General features: G+C 40.1%; 1 protein-coding gene and 1 long non-coding RNA gene across 2 annotated transcripts; one reads left to right on the top strand and one right to left on the bottom strand.

Moving 5' to 3' along the window:
* Window positions 1-3,691: 3,691 nt before the first annotated feature.
* Window positions 3,692-15,720, top strand: LOC146326263 (putative pancreatic secretory proteinase inhibitor). Its single transcript, XM_084718309.1, has 4 exons — window positions 3,692-3,917; window positions 4,525-4,556; window positions 11,058-11,170; window positions 15,336-15,720. Exons 1-4 carry the CDS (start codon window positions 3,866-3,868, stop codon window positions 15,379-15,381), a joined length of 243 nt encoding a protein of 80 aa, XP_084574435.1. The 5' UTR covers window positions 3,692-3,865; the 3' UTR covers window positions 15,382-15,720.
* On the bottom strand, window positions 13,422-15,339 carry LOC146326264 (uncharacterized). Its single transcript, XR_014770568.1, has 3 exons — window positions 15,245-15,339; window positions 13,669-13,708; window positions 13,422-13,484 (listed from the first exon to the last, which is right to left on the bottom strand). It is a non-coding gene; the product is annotated as an uncharacterized LOC146326264 (long non-coding RNA).
* Window positions 15,721-16,146: the final 426 nt, after the last annotated feature.

The following is a 16,146-nucleotide window of genomic DNA, read 5'->3' as shown; positions in this document are numbered from 1 at the left end:
CTCCCAGACAGCACGCGCACCTCCTGACGTCTGTAAATGCGTCTGAAATATGACGTTATCTCCTGAACCTGGACTTAATCATATTTAAATTCAATAAAACTCTTTTAGACCAAACTTTTTTTTTGTAAAGATGTCAGACAGATAATAGGAAACTGATGCCTTGGAAATTATCTGTCAGTAAAATATTCATGGCTCAAATTTAACATCAGAGAATTCAGACAAGTAAAAAATCCACTAAACTGAAAAAACAAAAGCAACAAAACATTATTACAAATATTAATGTTTGTGAAAAGACAAGAGAGGAACTTGTTTAATTAAATAAGCTACAAAGTGAATTAGACAGTTTGTTTTTAGAAAAAGAAAAGGCTGTTTTTATCCGATCAAGAGCCCGTTGGATTAAAGAAGGGGAGAAAAACACCTCTTATTTTTTTAACAGAGAGAAACATAGACAGTTAAAAAAGAAAATCAATAAATTGATCATAGATGGATCCATTGTTGAAGACAGAGCCCAAATAAATGGTGAAATAAAAGATTTTTATAACAACTTAAACAAATCTAGTCATTCTGCTACGGATTGTCATTTTTTTTCTAAATACCATCAGTGAATTTAACAAAACCATTAATACTGATTTCAAACAGTTTTTGGAGGAAAATTTAAAAATTGAAGAGTTGGATAAAGTTAAACTGAAGACGTCCTCTGGAAAATCACCTGACCTGATGGTTTAACAACTGAATTAGAGTGATGTTATACAAAGTTCTGTTATCTTAACTGGTAATATTTCTACCACAATGAAAGAAGGGATGATCGTTCTGATTCCAGAGCAGAGAGAAAATGTTTTTAAATGGAGAATAATGTATTTCTCTCTCAGGAACAAACACGTCGCACAGTAATGGGTGTGATGTCATCATATGCCAACCTGGCAACCCCCTATCTGGACAAAATAAAATAAAATATAATAAATAAAATAAAAATGAAATGGTTTGGATGATACATAGATAATTTGATTATATATATATATATATATATATATATATATATATATATATATATATATATACACACATATATACATATATATTTTTTAAAGACAATGTTTTGGGTTTTTTGCCTTTATTGTGATAGGACAGCTGAAGATATGACAGGAAATGAGGTAGAGAGAGAGGAAGTGACACACAGCAGGCGGGAATCGAACCAGCAGCCGCTGCAGAGGACTGATGATCTCAAACTGAGCTTCTGGGACGATCACATCATTTGATATTCTGTGTAATGTGAAGAACATGAAGTACTTGAATTTCATAAATATTTGAATAATACCAACTAAAGTCTGAAATTATCTTTGCAACACAGTAAAAAGGAAATCGATTTCCCAGATTTGAAGATCATAAAAACAGATGATTGTGTTTTACACAGTATTTACAGAAAAATCACAGATCAAAATACAATCTTAAAGTTCACAGTTTCCATCCCAAGACCTTTACAGATTACATCCATTTGACCAGTTTCAGCGACTAAGACGCATCTGTGACACAAAAGAAGAATTTGATGATAAGGTTACAGACATGGGGAACCTTTTCACTGAACAAGGATACAAAAGGAACGAAGTGGAAAAATCTCCTCAAAGAGCAAAGTCCTTAAACAGAATACAGTTTCTGCAAACCAAAAAGAAATTTTGTCACACAGAACAGAAAACAAGCATCTTAAATAAGGAACATTATTAAACTCAACTGGAAGATTCTTCAGAGCGACGCATCTCTTCAACCACTGTTCAAAGAACCACCTGTGTTCTGATCCAGACTCGACTCTGAAAGACAGATCTTATCTTCCTCCTCCGTCATCAATGACCTGAAACTTTCAAATGTGGTAAAATCGTTTTCAAGGTGACAGTAAATGCTGCATTTACAAAATGAGACATTTTGCTAACCGTAACACCACATGTCATTTACATGACAACCCAAATTCACTGAGGGTCATTGTGTTGGAAGGTTTTGAAAAGGACATCAGAGGAGGTGATCAATTAATTGATTAATTAGGTTCCTTCAGCGTGACGCCTTTTGATTGTACAAAATCCCTGGTCTCAGTGATGACTGTTCTCCTTTTTTGTGAAAATGTTAAACAATATTAAACAAACGTGAAAGGAATTATATGTATGTATATATATTTATATATATATATATGTACACACACACACACACACACACACACACACACACACACACACACACACACACACACACACTTCAGGCGTGTGCACAGAGATCAGGTCTGAGAGGCTTTTTGGGTCAAATTTTAATGTCACAGTTGATGGAAACGTGGATCAGAACACGAGCAGCATGGAGACATTTTGTGTTCTTGTTTTAACATTTCTGAACTGGTCAAAGTTCACTTCAGGTTTTTCACTGAAGCTGAGTGTTTTATGAACTAGACACTGAGGGAAATTTCATTTTTGGTTGAACTATCACTTAAAGCAGAAAGAGAATTACGGCTCGAGATGTGAACAGCGTGTGCAACACAATACAACTGAGTTTAAAGTAATTTTCAGTAACTTTAATAATGTGGGTAAAATATGATATCGTCCCTCCATGGATTCAAATGAGAATAAAACTTTCTGCATTGTATGTAATTTCCAAGGTTCTAAATGTTCCATGAGGTTAATATAATTTTATTGTTCAGTCTAGACACACTTAAAACAAGTAAGATAATCAATAATCAAATACCCACAATGTTTCTCATGAGATGCTGTGGTCATCAGCAAAAAGTATCACATGAATGATATGAAGTGAGACGACATTGAAACAAAAACAAAGAAAAACTACTGAGATGAAGCATCAGACAGCGCCTCTCCGACAAACATTCATACTCAGTCATGACAATTAGCCCCATTTCCCCCCAAAAAGACAAAAACATGAAAAAAGACGCCTCATAGTAAAAAAAGTCTTTGAAAAAACAAAAACAAAAAATGCATAGTGACAACAGAAAACTTGCTGCAACTCTCAGTCGCTCTGTGGAGGAAAAAAGACAAAAAAGAAACAGAATAAAACCCAAAAAAGCTGACATCCAAAAGCAATTAGACGTCTTTCTCCTGTTCAGTGAATGACTGAGCATCACCTGGCGAGATAAGCGTTCATGACAGTTTCAAATTTTTGATCTAGAAGGTTGAAGCATTTGTTGATTGACTCCAGGAACTTCCTGGATATCTTCTCCTAGATATGAAACGACTCTTCCTCTGCATCAGATCTTTGACCAACAGCCACGTCAGATTGTTTTTCTGCTTTGTTTGACGTGTATCAGTCATTTGTGCTGTTTGTAAAGTAAAACAATTCTTTATGTGGTCACCAGTGCTGATACCACCAGTTTCTACAGCCAACTTTTTCATTACGCAGCAAAATTATATATATATAATTTTTTTTTAATAAAATCATTAAATTATTCCATCTGGAGCTTTGAGAGACTCAAGTACTCTCACTTGCACCTCCATGTTGTTTACATGGCGGTGCTTAATTATTTACGTTATGTAAACATGTCATGTTTAAATAGTTACTTGAAAACATGTTGCCGTGCAGACTCGTGACTTGTTTTTGTGCTCTCCTGTTTGTGTCCGAGTCACGTTTTCGCTGAATCAGCCTCATTCAGAGCAGACAGAATGTTGATCCCCAGATTAAAGTCTAAACAAAAGACAGCAGCTGCGTCACAACAACACAGCGCCCGTCCTCTATATGACAACAGCACACCAACGCCAAACATCACAACCACAGAGGACCTGCACACAGACACATCAGCATCCAATCAGACAGCAGGAAAATAAATTCAACCTCCTCTTACCCGAGTTCAACATTTAATTTGTCACTTTCTGACTTTTCATCCAGGATGTTTGGACGGACACTTCTGATCATCTGTGTGGCTGCTTTCTTCTGTGCAGGTAAGGCATGTGTATAAACAGGTTCAGGTGTATAAACAGGTTCGGGTGTATGAACGGGTTCGGGTGTATGAATGGGTTCAGGTGTATAAACGGGTTCGGGTGTATAAACGGGTTCGGGTGTATAAATGGGTTCAGGTGTATAAACAGGTTCAGGTGTCTAAACGGGTTCGGGTGTATAAACGGGTTCGGGTGTATAAACAGGTTCAGGTGTATAAACGGGTTCAGGTGTATAAACGGGTTCAGGTGTATAAACGGGTTCGAGTGTCTAAACGGGTTCGGGTGTCTAAACGGGTTCAGGTGTATAAACGGGTTCAGGTGTATAAATGGGTTCAGGTGTATAAACGGGTTCAGGTGTATAAACGGGTTTGGGTGTATAAACAGGTTCAGGTGTATGAACAGGTTCGGGTGTATGAAGAGGTTCGGGTGTATAAACGGGTTCGGGTGTATAAACGGGTTCAGGTGTATAAACGGGTTCGGGTGTATAAACGGGTTCGGGTGTATAAACGGGTTCGGGTGTCTAAACGGGTTCGGGTGTATAAACGGGTTCAGGTGTATAAACGGGTTCAGGTGTATTAAAAAGTGATTAACTTTTCTGTTGGTTTTTCAGATGCTGAGGATAAATCGAGGCTCTACAGGAGGGTAAGAAACAAACAGATTGCAACAAACTCTTTTCTACTTTTACTTCTGTACTAATTGGAATGAATGACAATGAATTTGTTGTATAAATTATCTTAATATCAATATTTTTAAAGACGTGATTTGTGAGAGTTTGGTGGGATCAGATCGTCACAATCAGGTGGAAAACAGCAACTCATTGGTCTTCAGTTTCAACCTTTTATTTCCCCCCTCTGGCTGTAACAGTAACTACACAAACACTGTCATTGTGTGTTTATGACACGTGTCAACAGTTTTCCATCAGGTTGTAGCCCACTCCGTTACTATGGTTACTCTCCCTTCAGCTCTGTAAACCAGTCATTGTTTCTGAAGGACTTAGAGCAGAAATTAAATAAAGCTGGGAAAGTAAAACCTTCAGGGAAAGTTGCAAACAGGCCTGTGATGCTGTTAAAAATTTACACAATCAGCACCTTGGATACAGAATCTTTCATGGTTCAACAAGAGGCTGTGGCTCTTCATGAAAGAAAGAGATGTCACCCTAAAAAAATCCTTAAAATCAGGACTGGAAACTGATTGGCTGATTTTTAAAAGCCTCAGAAACAAAGTAATGGACAGCTTAGGGATACCAAGGCAAACTGGAAGTGCATTGATCAACTATCAGAAGAAGCATGAAGTGGATCCAGAGAAACCTGTGAACAGTCACAAGAGCTCAGACTACTGAAGCTCAGCAGGTGGAAATATTTTAATGATTATTTTATAAACGTCATCTTCTTCAGAATGAAGCACCTTTATAAAAACCCAGTCCCTTATGGTTTCAACAAATGAAACCTCCTCACACACAAACCAGACAAAAATAAAATCTTATCATTACTGTCAAAGTCAAGAGCTAAGGACACCTCAGAACTAGACTCAGTTTTTCTGAAAAAATATAAAGAATTTTAACCACGTCCATCATGTGTGTGATGAATGTATGTTCCCGTCCTCCCAAAGACACTGATAAAGTTACCGTCTAAAGCTAATTACACACCTCAACAATGAAAATCTGTTGACTCCATGCAGTTTACTTTCAGGACAAACGTCTCCATCAAAACTGCATGCTGCTACTTTCTCGAGGTCATCAAAGCTCGTCTTGATAAAGGAGAAGAGTGGGTGCTGTTTGCTTTTATGTCTGTAAGACTTTTGATACTGTAAACCACAGATACAAGATGTTGATGAGTACAAATATCGAGGTGTAATCCGACTACCTCTGACCTTTAAAAAACATATTAAAAAGACAAGTCATGTCCTAAAGTGTAACTTTGCAAACTTTCATCACATCAGAAACTCTTTATCACCTGAAGCTGCTGAAGTCGTATCTGAAGGTCATAATCTTGTCCTGTGTTCGGTTCTGTCTCATCTTGGTCTCAGACTAACAGAACCGCTTCAAATCCAGTTAGAACACTTTATAATCAAGCTCTGAAAGTTCTAGATAAAAAAAAACACGGCAGCATCATCACTGTGATGTACTCAAGAAATATATGTATGTTAAACTTTGATAACCTGATGTTCACGTGGTACACAAGATTACCCATAATGCACCCCCACTGATGAACTTTGTGTAGCCTCGTTCTGAGTGTTTGAACAGAACTGGGTCACTGCAGCGTTCCAAAACAAAGTTCTGCCTTCTCTCAATCAGCCGTTTCCTGTAAAGACATCGAAGAATAGAACGGGCATCAAAGAATAGAACGGACATCGAAGAATAGAACGGACATCGAAGAATAGAACGGGCATCAAAGAATAGAACGGACATCGAAGAATAGAACGGACATCGAAGAATAGAACGGACATCGAAGAATAGAACGGGCATCGAAGAATAGAACGGACATCGAAGAATAGAACGGACATCAAAGAATAGAACGGACATCAAAGAATAGAACGGACATCAAAGAATAGAACGGACATCAAAGAATAGAACGGACATCAAAGAATAGAACCGGCTCCCCGACGCTCGAATAAACACAGTTTCTCCTGCGACAATAAAAACTGTATTTGAAGCTGTGAGTCTTGTCGGCAGTGACGTTAGAGGTTTTACTCCAGCAGGTACAGACATGTTATATTTTACCATCGCGGGTTCATGTGCTGCGAACTTTGCTACTGTAGTTATACAAAGAGAAATTAGTGTCTCGCTAAATGAGGTGCAGCCATGTTTTCATTTGTTGTAAATGATAGATGTCACACAGTCCTTTTATAAATTGCATAAACTAAACTACCACAAATTACATGGTTGAGTCTGAATTGAACCTAATCTTACCAACCTTGAGACAATTATGAAGAGGAGAGCTTTGATCATTACACCTTCTAATATTTCATTTTAGGACATGAATGTTTTATGAGTCTGGATGTGGCTCACAGACATGATGACGTGGGAGAACAGTTGTCTCGACGTGTTGTCGTGTTATTGAACAGTATTCAGTTGAATCCAGAACAAAGACAAGATATTTATTGATCAGACTGATCAACTTTAATGTTTGTAGTAAATCTGCAGTTTCTGTCTGTGATCCATCATCTTTTCTTCTGACACTCAGTCAGTTTGTGAACTGAGACACTAACTGTTCAAGTTTTAAAGGTCAATTCTGTCTCATTCTTTCTTCATATTCGTCTTCAGCTGATCAACAGTCCACAGTCTCTGTTGTCCTATTTTGTCCTTCATGATGCACCACACATTTTCAATGGGAGACACGTCTGGACTGCAGGTCCAGGTCTGGACTGCAGGTCCAGGTCTGGACTGCAGGTCCAGGTCAGTCTAGGACCTGAACTCTTTTACTATGAAGACACGCTGTTGGAACGCGTCCACAATGTGTCTTGGCATTGTGTAATAGTATGTTTTTTTTATATTCCAGCTAACTTTGAGCCCTGTTCAACGTGTGAAATGTTATATTTGTTACAATCCCCTAAATTATCTTGTACCCAAGAGACCGAACATAATCAGACAAACCCAGAGTTGAAAAACATTTTTTTTTTAAATTGAAAAATGTAGACATGTGATGTGACCAAATCAAAGACCAAAATCCTAAAAGGAACCTGACTAAATTAAACCCCTTACCGAACTAACTAAGTACTGGTGGACCAGCGAAAAAGAACAAAAGACGGGGAACCACCACTGTCCAGCCCACAGAGGACTGGCAGAACTGAGTACTGTAACATAAACAAACTAAAGCCTAAACAACAGAAAACTGAACCATTGGACCCACCAGAAAAAACAGGGAAAAGGAAGAAGAAATGAGCTGTGCCCCCCCCCCCCCCCTCTTTATAGGTGCATTAATTACTGAGCAGCCACACCTGTAGGGAAGGAGGCAGGGTGGCGCCTCGGCATCGAACATAATCCAACATTTTGCCAACAATGAGAGGAGGGATGTACAGATTTCTAGTACTTTCATCATTTTATTTAAAATCAGTGTTTATGTGAAATCAGTCACAACATGAGATTGTTTTCAGAAGAAAAGGACTAATATTTTACGCACCTTTATTTTCATGAAAGTATGTGAGTATTTCTGTCGGTGAACGGCCCTGTTGCATTCTGGTACGTGTCGTTCTCGCAGGGCGTTTTTTCACCTGTAGTTCAGTTCATTTGCACTGAAAAAAAAAACATTTGTATTTTAGTCCTGATGTGGTTCGTGTTCACACCGACTTTTTACAAGTGAACCAAGACAAAGAAACATGCAGTTTTACAGACTGACAGGTAACTCGTTGATTGGACGGTTTTGGTGATGTCATACTGCATCATCATTGCATCATTGGGACCCACATGGGAAATCAAATTGTGACTGACAGATGCCTCCCTTAAATTCTTCAGTTGTACATATTTAAGCTCACAAACAAACAACAACCAGCAAATTGTGGCATGTTTTGAATAATGACTGACAGAAACAGGATGAAAAGGAGGCGTCTTGTAGCTGACAGGACTCTGAACACCTGTGTGCACCTGGTTCACCTGCTGTGATTCGTATGTGTGTGATGTCCACACAGAGACAGAGCGTCTGACAGCTCCACTGCAGATCTTTATATTTTGAGTTGACAGAAGTTGTGAGAGAAGAAGAAAAGAATAAGAAGAAAAGAAGAAGAAGAAAAGAAGAAGAAGAAAAGAAGAAGAAGAAAAGAAGAAGAAGAAGAAAAGAAGAAGAAGAAAAGAAGAAGAAGAAGAAGAAAAGAAGAAGAAGAAGAAGAAAAGAAGAAGAAGAAGCATCTGGATTTTTTTTTCCTCCATTCAGAGAGAAAAAGGGAGAGAACAGCTTCATGTGTCTATAAGATCGTTGTCACACTTTTCAATCAGACAAAGCACAGACACACAGCAGTTTCAACAGCTTCCAGGGAAAACAGATGTGCTGAAAGTACTCGTCTGTTCCTAAATGAATTTCATCAGTCGAAGATATAGATGTCTTATCAATTATACGATCGCCTCCTTAACACATTTAACAATCAGCTGATGGATTTATTTTCAGTTTAGCTTTTGAAATCATGACAAAATCACATCTTCTATCATAAAATCCTGTGTTTGGTTTGTTTGATTTCACATCACAAACAAACTGTTGTAGAGTTCGTTTGGAACCAGACCCAGTCCACCTTTTCAGGTGGACTGGGTCTGGTTCTTTGGTCCACACCAGGTGGACTGGGTCTGGTTCTTTGGTCCACACCAGGTGGACTTGGTCTGGTTCTTTGGTCCACACCAGGTGGACTTGGTCTGGTTCTTTGGTCCACACCAGGTGGACTTGGTCTGGTTCTTTGGTCCACACCAGGTGGACTTGGTCTGGTTCTTTGGTCCACACCAGGTGGACTTGGTCTGGTTCTTTGGTCCACACCAGGTGGACTTGGTCTGGTTCTTTGGTCCACACCAGGGTTCAACTGACAGTTTTCACAGCAGCACAAACAAACTGCTCTAAACCAGCAAATGGACCACAGTCTTAACTGGACCAGACAAGGCAGGTGTGGAAACACCTGAGCTGAGAGAGACTGGTTTGTTCATTGAGCAAATCTACATCTACAGACATTGTGTTCATATCCTGAGAGAGCTTCATAAGACAGTTATAATGCATGAAGCACAGGACCTTTAAAGTCATCTCAAAGGTCAGTCCTTCTTTTAACTGTGTTGCTTTGAAGTCCTGCTGCTCACTTTGAGTTGGAGGACTCGTCAGACCACAGGACACTTGTCCTCTTCAGCCCGGAGGACACGACGTCCATGATCAGTGAAAACAGTCTGAAATGTGGACTCGTCAGACCACAGGACACTTGTCCTCTTTGCGTCCGTCCGTCTCAGATGAGCTCTGGTCCAGAGACGTCTGCAGTGTCTCTGGATGTTGTTGATGTCTTTGTCTTTGAGTCTGAACTTACATTTGTAGATGCAGAGACAAACTGTGTCCCTGAGTCCATGAAGTGTCCTTTATACAGTGATGAGGGTTTTTAATGCAGCGCTGCCTGAGGGGTCAAAGGTCACAGACAGTCTGTTGGTTCTCAGAGATTTCTCTGGATTCTCTGAATCTTTTCATGATATTATGGATCGTAGATGATGAAATCTCTAGACTATTTGCAGTTTTTAACAAAGTGGTGAAACTGACCCCGTCCATACTCACGAACCACTAACTCTTTCCAGGATGCAATTTTAATTCCCAATCATGATACTGTCACTTGTTACCAATTCACCTGTTTACCTGTGGAATTTCCAAACAGCTGTTTTCAGTCTTTTGTTGCTCCTGTCACAACAGAATGAGTGTATATCTACAAAAAACACTCAAGTTTATCTGTTCGAACATTAAATATCTTGTCTTTATGCCGGATTCAATGGAATATAGGTGGATTTTGTTTTTTTTGCAAATCATTGGATAGTTTTTTTTCTTCTTTTTTTTTCCTCCTGTATTCTGTTTTTGTCCAGCTGGTCCGGCTCGGTGACCCGTCTCAAGGTTAAAGAGTGTATTTCTGTCATCTATCATGTACATATACCTGCTGTATTTCACCATCTGACCAATGTTAGCTGAGATGTAAGCTAGCTTTAGCCTCAGTCTGTTAGCATTAATGTTATATCATGTACGCAGCTGTTAGCTAACTTTACATAAACACTTTCACAGGGTTCTTGTTTTAAAACGTGTCAGATGGAAACATTAAAACATCAGCTGGAGACTCTCAGCTGACTCAAGGAGTTAGCATTAGCATTAGCTTACATCAGCAGCTACACTTACAAAATCTCAGTCATTATTTTAGTGACAAAATCCAGTGTTGTCAGCTGGAAATGAGAATCTGCTTTTGTTTATGTCTCTGATGATTCAAAAACCTTGTGTTTCAACAATTACCCCCAATTTCGATGTTAAATCTGCCGCCTTATCACTGTAAACTGTAAAAAAGCAGTGCAGGAATGTAAAGTTTAGTTAGTTTAGTAAAGTTTAGGCTTAGCAACAATAACTAAGGAGGGCGGGGCTTGGCGAAGTGTCAATTGTGGTTGTAATATGTGAATGTTTCTATTGTTTTTCTGACATATGTGTTGTGTTGTTGTTGCTGCAGCCCTCCTGTGAGGGGATGAGCATGACTGCAGTGTGTCCTCTGAAGTACTCTCCTGTGTGTGGCAGTGATGGCATCACCTACGCCAACGAGTGCTTACTGTGTATCAACAGACTGTAAGTCTGTTCTGTTCACACTGATTCATTTCTGAAGTCTGTAGCAACATACTGATGGCGAACACCTCTGATCAACAAACGTCACTGAGAGAAAAAGTTCAGTGTTAATAAAAGTGCACTCAGTTTACACCTGCCTCACAACCTGATTGGTTACTTCACTGATGAATCAGATGAAGAAGATGAATAGGTTTTGTAAAATTGTTCTTTTTTAAACAAACAATACATGTATTATATTATAATACACACAAGGTAACATCTGTAAACTTCCTGCAGGACACAAAAGTTAATAATGACAATGTTTTGATCCCTCTTTGATGTTTGTTCAGTCAAAATGTCTGAACAATGAAAACCACACCCACATTTATACCTGATGCTCAGCAGCAGGTGTGGTTCACAGAAACAACAGTTAACATTAAAAACATTAAAAAGTCAATAAATTAGAGAGAAAAATACACAGAAAAACAGTAAAACAAAAGCAAACTATCAAACATCACATTCATGATCTCATATATGAAAAGTCTGACTGACATTCAAACATGTTTTATAATAAACAAGTTCAAATCAGAGTATCAACATTCGTCTAAAGGTGAGTCACACGTCAACAAGACACATATTACTGAAACATTTCAATGAATCTGTCTCACAACACAACAGCATCATGATGCTGCCATCAGTTCTATTATATTGGAGGGAAGTTTTATCTGATACTCTTCATTTAGACGTGTGACAGTCTCTCCTGTTCTCTCTGTTTCTGACAGAAGGTCACCGTGGTCCATGGAGATAAATCATAACAGGCTGTCAGACTTTGTGAAACTGATTCAGTTTGGCACATAGATACTCGTAAAATATTCCAAAGGCTTTGTACCAACTGTTAGCAGGAGGGTCTCCATCAAAACTAATCTTACAGACAGAATCATTTCTTACCTTCTGGTGGCTACAGTCGTTATAATTTTACTTTCCAGGCTTCTACCAGAAAGAGCGAGGCGCAGTGGATTTAATTTATTAAAGGTGTGTCCAAATCCACCTCTGCCGTCTTGTGCCAGGGGCACGGGGGTGATATTTTACCCTGCCACACCCTTTGCACCACCAGTGTGAAGCGGGATGCACCGATCAGCTGTGACCAAGTGCCCTCATTGATTCACAGGTGAATTTACTGTAAGGACAGAAAAACAAACACGTCGTGCTTCACCTGCAAAAAAATATCTGCGCACAGAACACAGTGAAATTTCACTTTTCATAAACAGAGTTTCTATGGAACTAGTAGTTGATTTCTGTTGGTTTGATTTGCTTGATCGATCGATTGTTGTTTGTTTGACCTGCAAATCTACATTTTGTATTAAGTTCTGTTTTTGAAAAAAAGAAAGACTTGTTTTTTGTCTTTTTCTTGAAGTAAATATATATGTGTCGAAATTGACCCGTAACACCATAGATGTTTACATTTAAGAGATGTGTTCTAATACCCCTCAGAAAAAGTCAGATAACATAGCAACCTTTTATTTATTTATATAATTCTCTTGAGGTTCATTTGACTGTTTTTTCATATTGAAAACGAGGGTTATGCTGTCAAAAGAAAGGCCCAGGGGCCACAACAAAAATATTAAAACCAATCTTTTCATGGGTAAGGAAGCCTAACAAGGTAACCAAGAGATAAGAAACAAATTGGATGATAAATAATTGTTTTTAGGGAATTTTATGGCTGATTCAAGACACGGGTCAAAAACGACCCGTTAAGATCAGAGATAGTAACAGAAAACTAACAAGAGGAAGGTTAGAAATACAAAAGTAACTTGCTACATTACAGCATTACAAACATAGTACTGTTGCTTTAATACAAATGAAAACTTATTTGTGATTTATTGATATTTATTGATTATAATGTCCTGATGATCTAACAGTGAACTGAGACAGATTACAGGACATCATGGTTCTTCTGTTTTTTAGTCTTCAAAATGTGTCGGACAAGACGGGACTTTAAATCTCTCCACAGATGCACCTGATGGTCCAGGTCCACACCTGTACACCTTCACACCTGTACACCTTCACACCTGTACACCTTCACACCTGTACACCTTCACACCTGTACACACTGTTATTATAAGTGGATACAAGAACACTGACCAGAGACACGCTGATAAAACTGCAGCCTGTCTGTCCCGTGTCCGATGTCTCACACAGAAAATGTCTCCATGGCCGTAAACTTATTATAGCGCTAAAAACTGTGGTAATGTGCAGGACGAGAGAGCGAGAGAGCGAGAGAGCGAGAGGGGAGGAGAAACAGTCTGTAGGCATGAAAACATGATGCTGCTTGTTACACCTTTACACCTGTACACCTTCACACCTTCACACCTGTACACCTTCACACCTGTACACCTTCACACCTGTACACCCTCACACCTGTACACCTTCACACCTGTACACCTTCACACCTGTACACCTTCACACCCTCACACCTGTACACCTTCACACCTTCACACCTGTACACCCTCACACCTGTACACCTTCACACCTTCACACCTGTACACCTTCACACCTGTACACCTTCACACCTGTACACCTTCACACCTTCACACCTTCACACCTGTACACCCTCACACCTGTACACCCTCACACCTTCACACCTGTACACCCTCACACCTGTACACCTTCACACCTGTACACCCTCACACCTTCACACCTGTACACCCTCACACCTGTACACCTTCACACCCTCACACCTGTACACCTTCACACCTGTACACCCTCACACCTGTACACCTTCACACCTTCACACCTGTACACCCTCACACCTTCACACCTTCACACCTTCACACCTGTACACCCTCACACCTGTACACCTTCACACCTTCACACCTGTACACCCTCACACCTTCACACCTTCACACCTTCACACCTTCACACCTGTACACCCTCACACCTTCACACCTGTACACCTGTACACCTTCACACCTGTACACCCTCACACCTTCACACCTGTACACCCTCACACCTGTACACCTTCACACCCTCACACCTTCACACCTTCACACCTGTACACCCTCACACCTGTACACCTTCACACCTTCACACCTGTACACCCTCACACCTTCACACCTTCACACCTTCACACCTGTACACCCTCACACCTTCACACCTTCACACCTGTACACCTGTACACCTTCACACCTGTACACCCTCACACCTTTACACCTGTACACCTTCACACCTTCACACCCTCACACCTGTACACCTTCACACCTGTACACCTTCACACCTGTACACCCTCACACCTGTACACCTTCACACCTTCACACCTGTACACCCTCACACCTGTACACCTTCACACCTTCACACCTGTACACCCTCACACCTGTACACCTTCACACCGTCACACCTGTACACCCTCACACCTGTACACCTTCACACCTTCACACCTGTACACCCTCACACCTGTACACCTTCACACCTTCACACCTGTACACCCTCACACCTTCACACCTTCACACCTGTACACCTTCACACCTTCACACCTGTACACCTTCACACCTGTACACCCTCACACCTGTACACCTTCACACCTGTACACCCTCACACCTGTACACCTTCACACCTTCACACCCTCACACCTGTACACCTTCACACCTGTACACCTTCACACCTGTACACCCTCACACCTTTACACCTGTACACCTTCACACCTGTACACCCTCACACCTGTACACCTTCACACCTTCACACCTGTACACCCTCACACCTGTACACCTTCACACCTTCACACCTTCACACCCTCACACCTGTACACCTTCACACCTTCACACCCCCACACCTGTACACCTTCACACCGTCACACCTTCACACCGTCACACCTTCACACCGTCACACCTTCACACCTGTACACCTGTACACCTGTACACCTTCACACCTTCACACCTGTACACCTGTACACCTGTACACCTGTACACCTTCACACCTGTACACCTGTACACCTTCACACCTGTACACCTTCACACCTGTACACCTGTACACCTGTACACCTTCACACCTGTACACCTGTACACCTTCACACCTGTACACCTGTACACCTTCACACCTGTACACCTGTACACCTTCACACCTGTACACACTGTTATTATGAGTGGATACAAGAACACTTTTCATTTATTATTTATTATTGATCTTTCCTATTCAGGGCGAAAAATGTTGACATCTTGATTGTGAAGGATGGGTCCTGCTGAAGATGACATCATTATCATCACTGATGACCTCATCACACTTCTACCAAACTGATGACATCATCATGTGTACCCTTGACTATTGATTGAATGTAGCTGTTAGTGTGTAGCGCAAATACACACACACACACACACACACACACACACACACACACACACACACACACACACACACACACAGACACACACACACACACACACACACACACACACACACTTGACTGCAGCCATATGTGTTCAGACACATTTACGTTATGATGCTGTTTTGTATTTTCATATCTCTGTAAAGACATTTTGCATTGAAAACATTCACCAATAAAATAAAAACAATTTTCTCTGACAGCATTGTAATCCCATTACTTGATGACTATAAGGAAATTGTTTAAACAGCACATGAAGATTTTTCTGTTCCAAACCTTTCTATCAATAAAAGTGGCTGATCAATGTAACCATGATCACAAGTTACTGGTTGTGTTATATTACTTAGTTACTTACACAATGGAGAATATAACAACATTTTCAGACTAAGCACATTGTGAAAGATGAAACCAGTGGATTACAACCATTTTGACTTCAGGGGTCTAATAACAACCCAGGTAGCATAAGCACTGCTTTTAGACGACCGTAGTTAAGCGACTCTTGAAGAGGAACAATTTGGACGCATCACTACCAGAGAAATATCGACCTGTTTCCAATTTGCCATTTTTAAGTAAGATTTTAGAAAAACTTGTTTTTAACCAGTTAAATGATTTTATGACCTCGACAAAC

This window comes from Lutjanus erythropterus, chromosome 5 (genome assembly GCF_056507025.1).
Source record: "Lutjanus erythropterus isolate fLutEry1 chromosome 5, fLutEry1.hap2, whole genome shotgun sequence".
NCBI lineage: Eukaryota > Metazoa > Chordata > Actinopteri > Lutjaniformes > Lutjanidae > Lutjanus > Lutjanus erythropterus.
Note: the sequence above shows the minus strand (reverse complement) of the source record. Positions and strands in the feature narration are given on the sequence as shown.

Coding starts and splice junctions, on each gene's coding strand:
- LOC146326263 (XM_084718309.1), top strand. CDS start 3,866: ATGTTTGGACGGACACTTCTGATCATCTGTGTGGCTGCTTTCTTCTGT. Junction 4,557..11,057: donor AATCGAGGCTCTACAGGAGG/GTAAGAAACAAA, acceptor TTGTTGCTGCAG/CCCTCCTGTGAGGGGATGAG. Junction 11,171..15,335: donor TTACTGTGTATCAACAGACT/GTAAGTCTGTTC, acceptor TTTCCTATTCAG/GGCGAAAAATGTTGACATCT.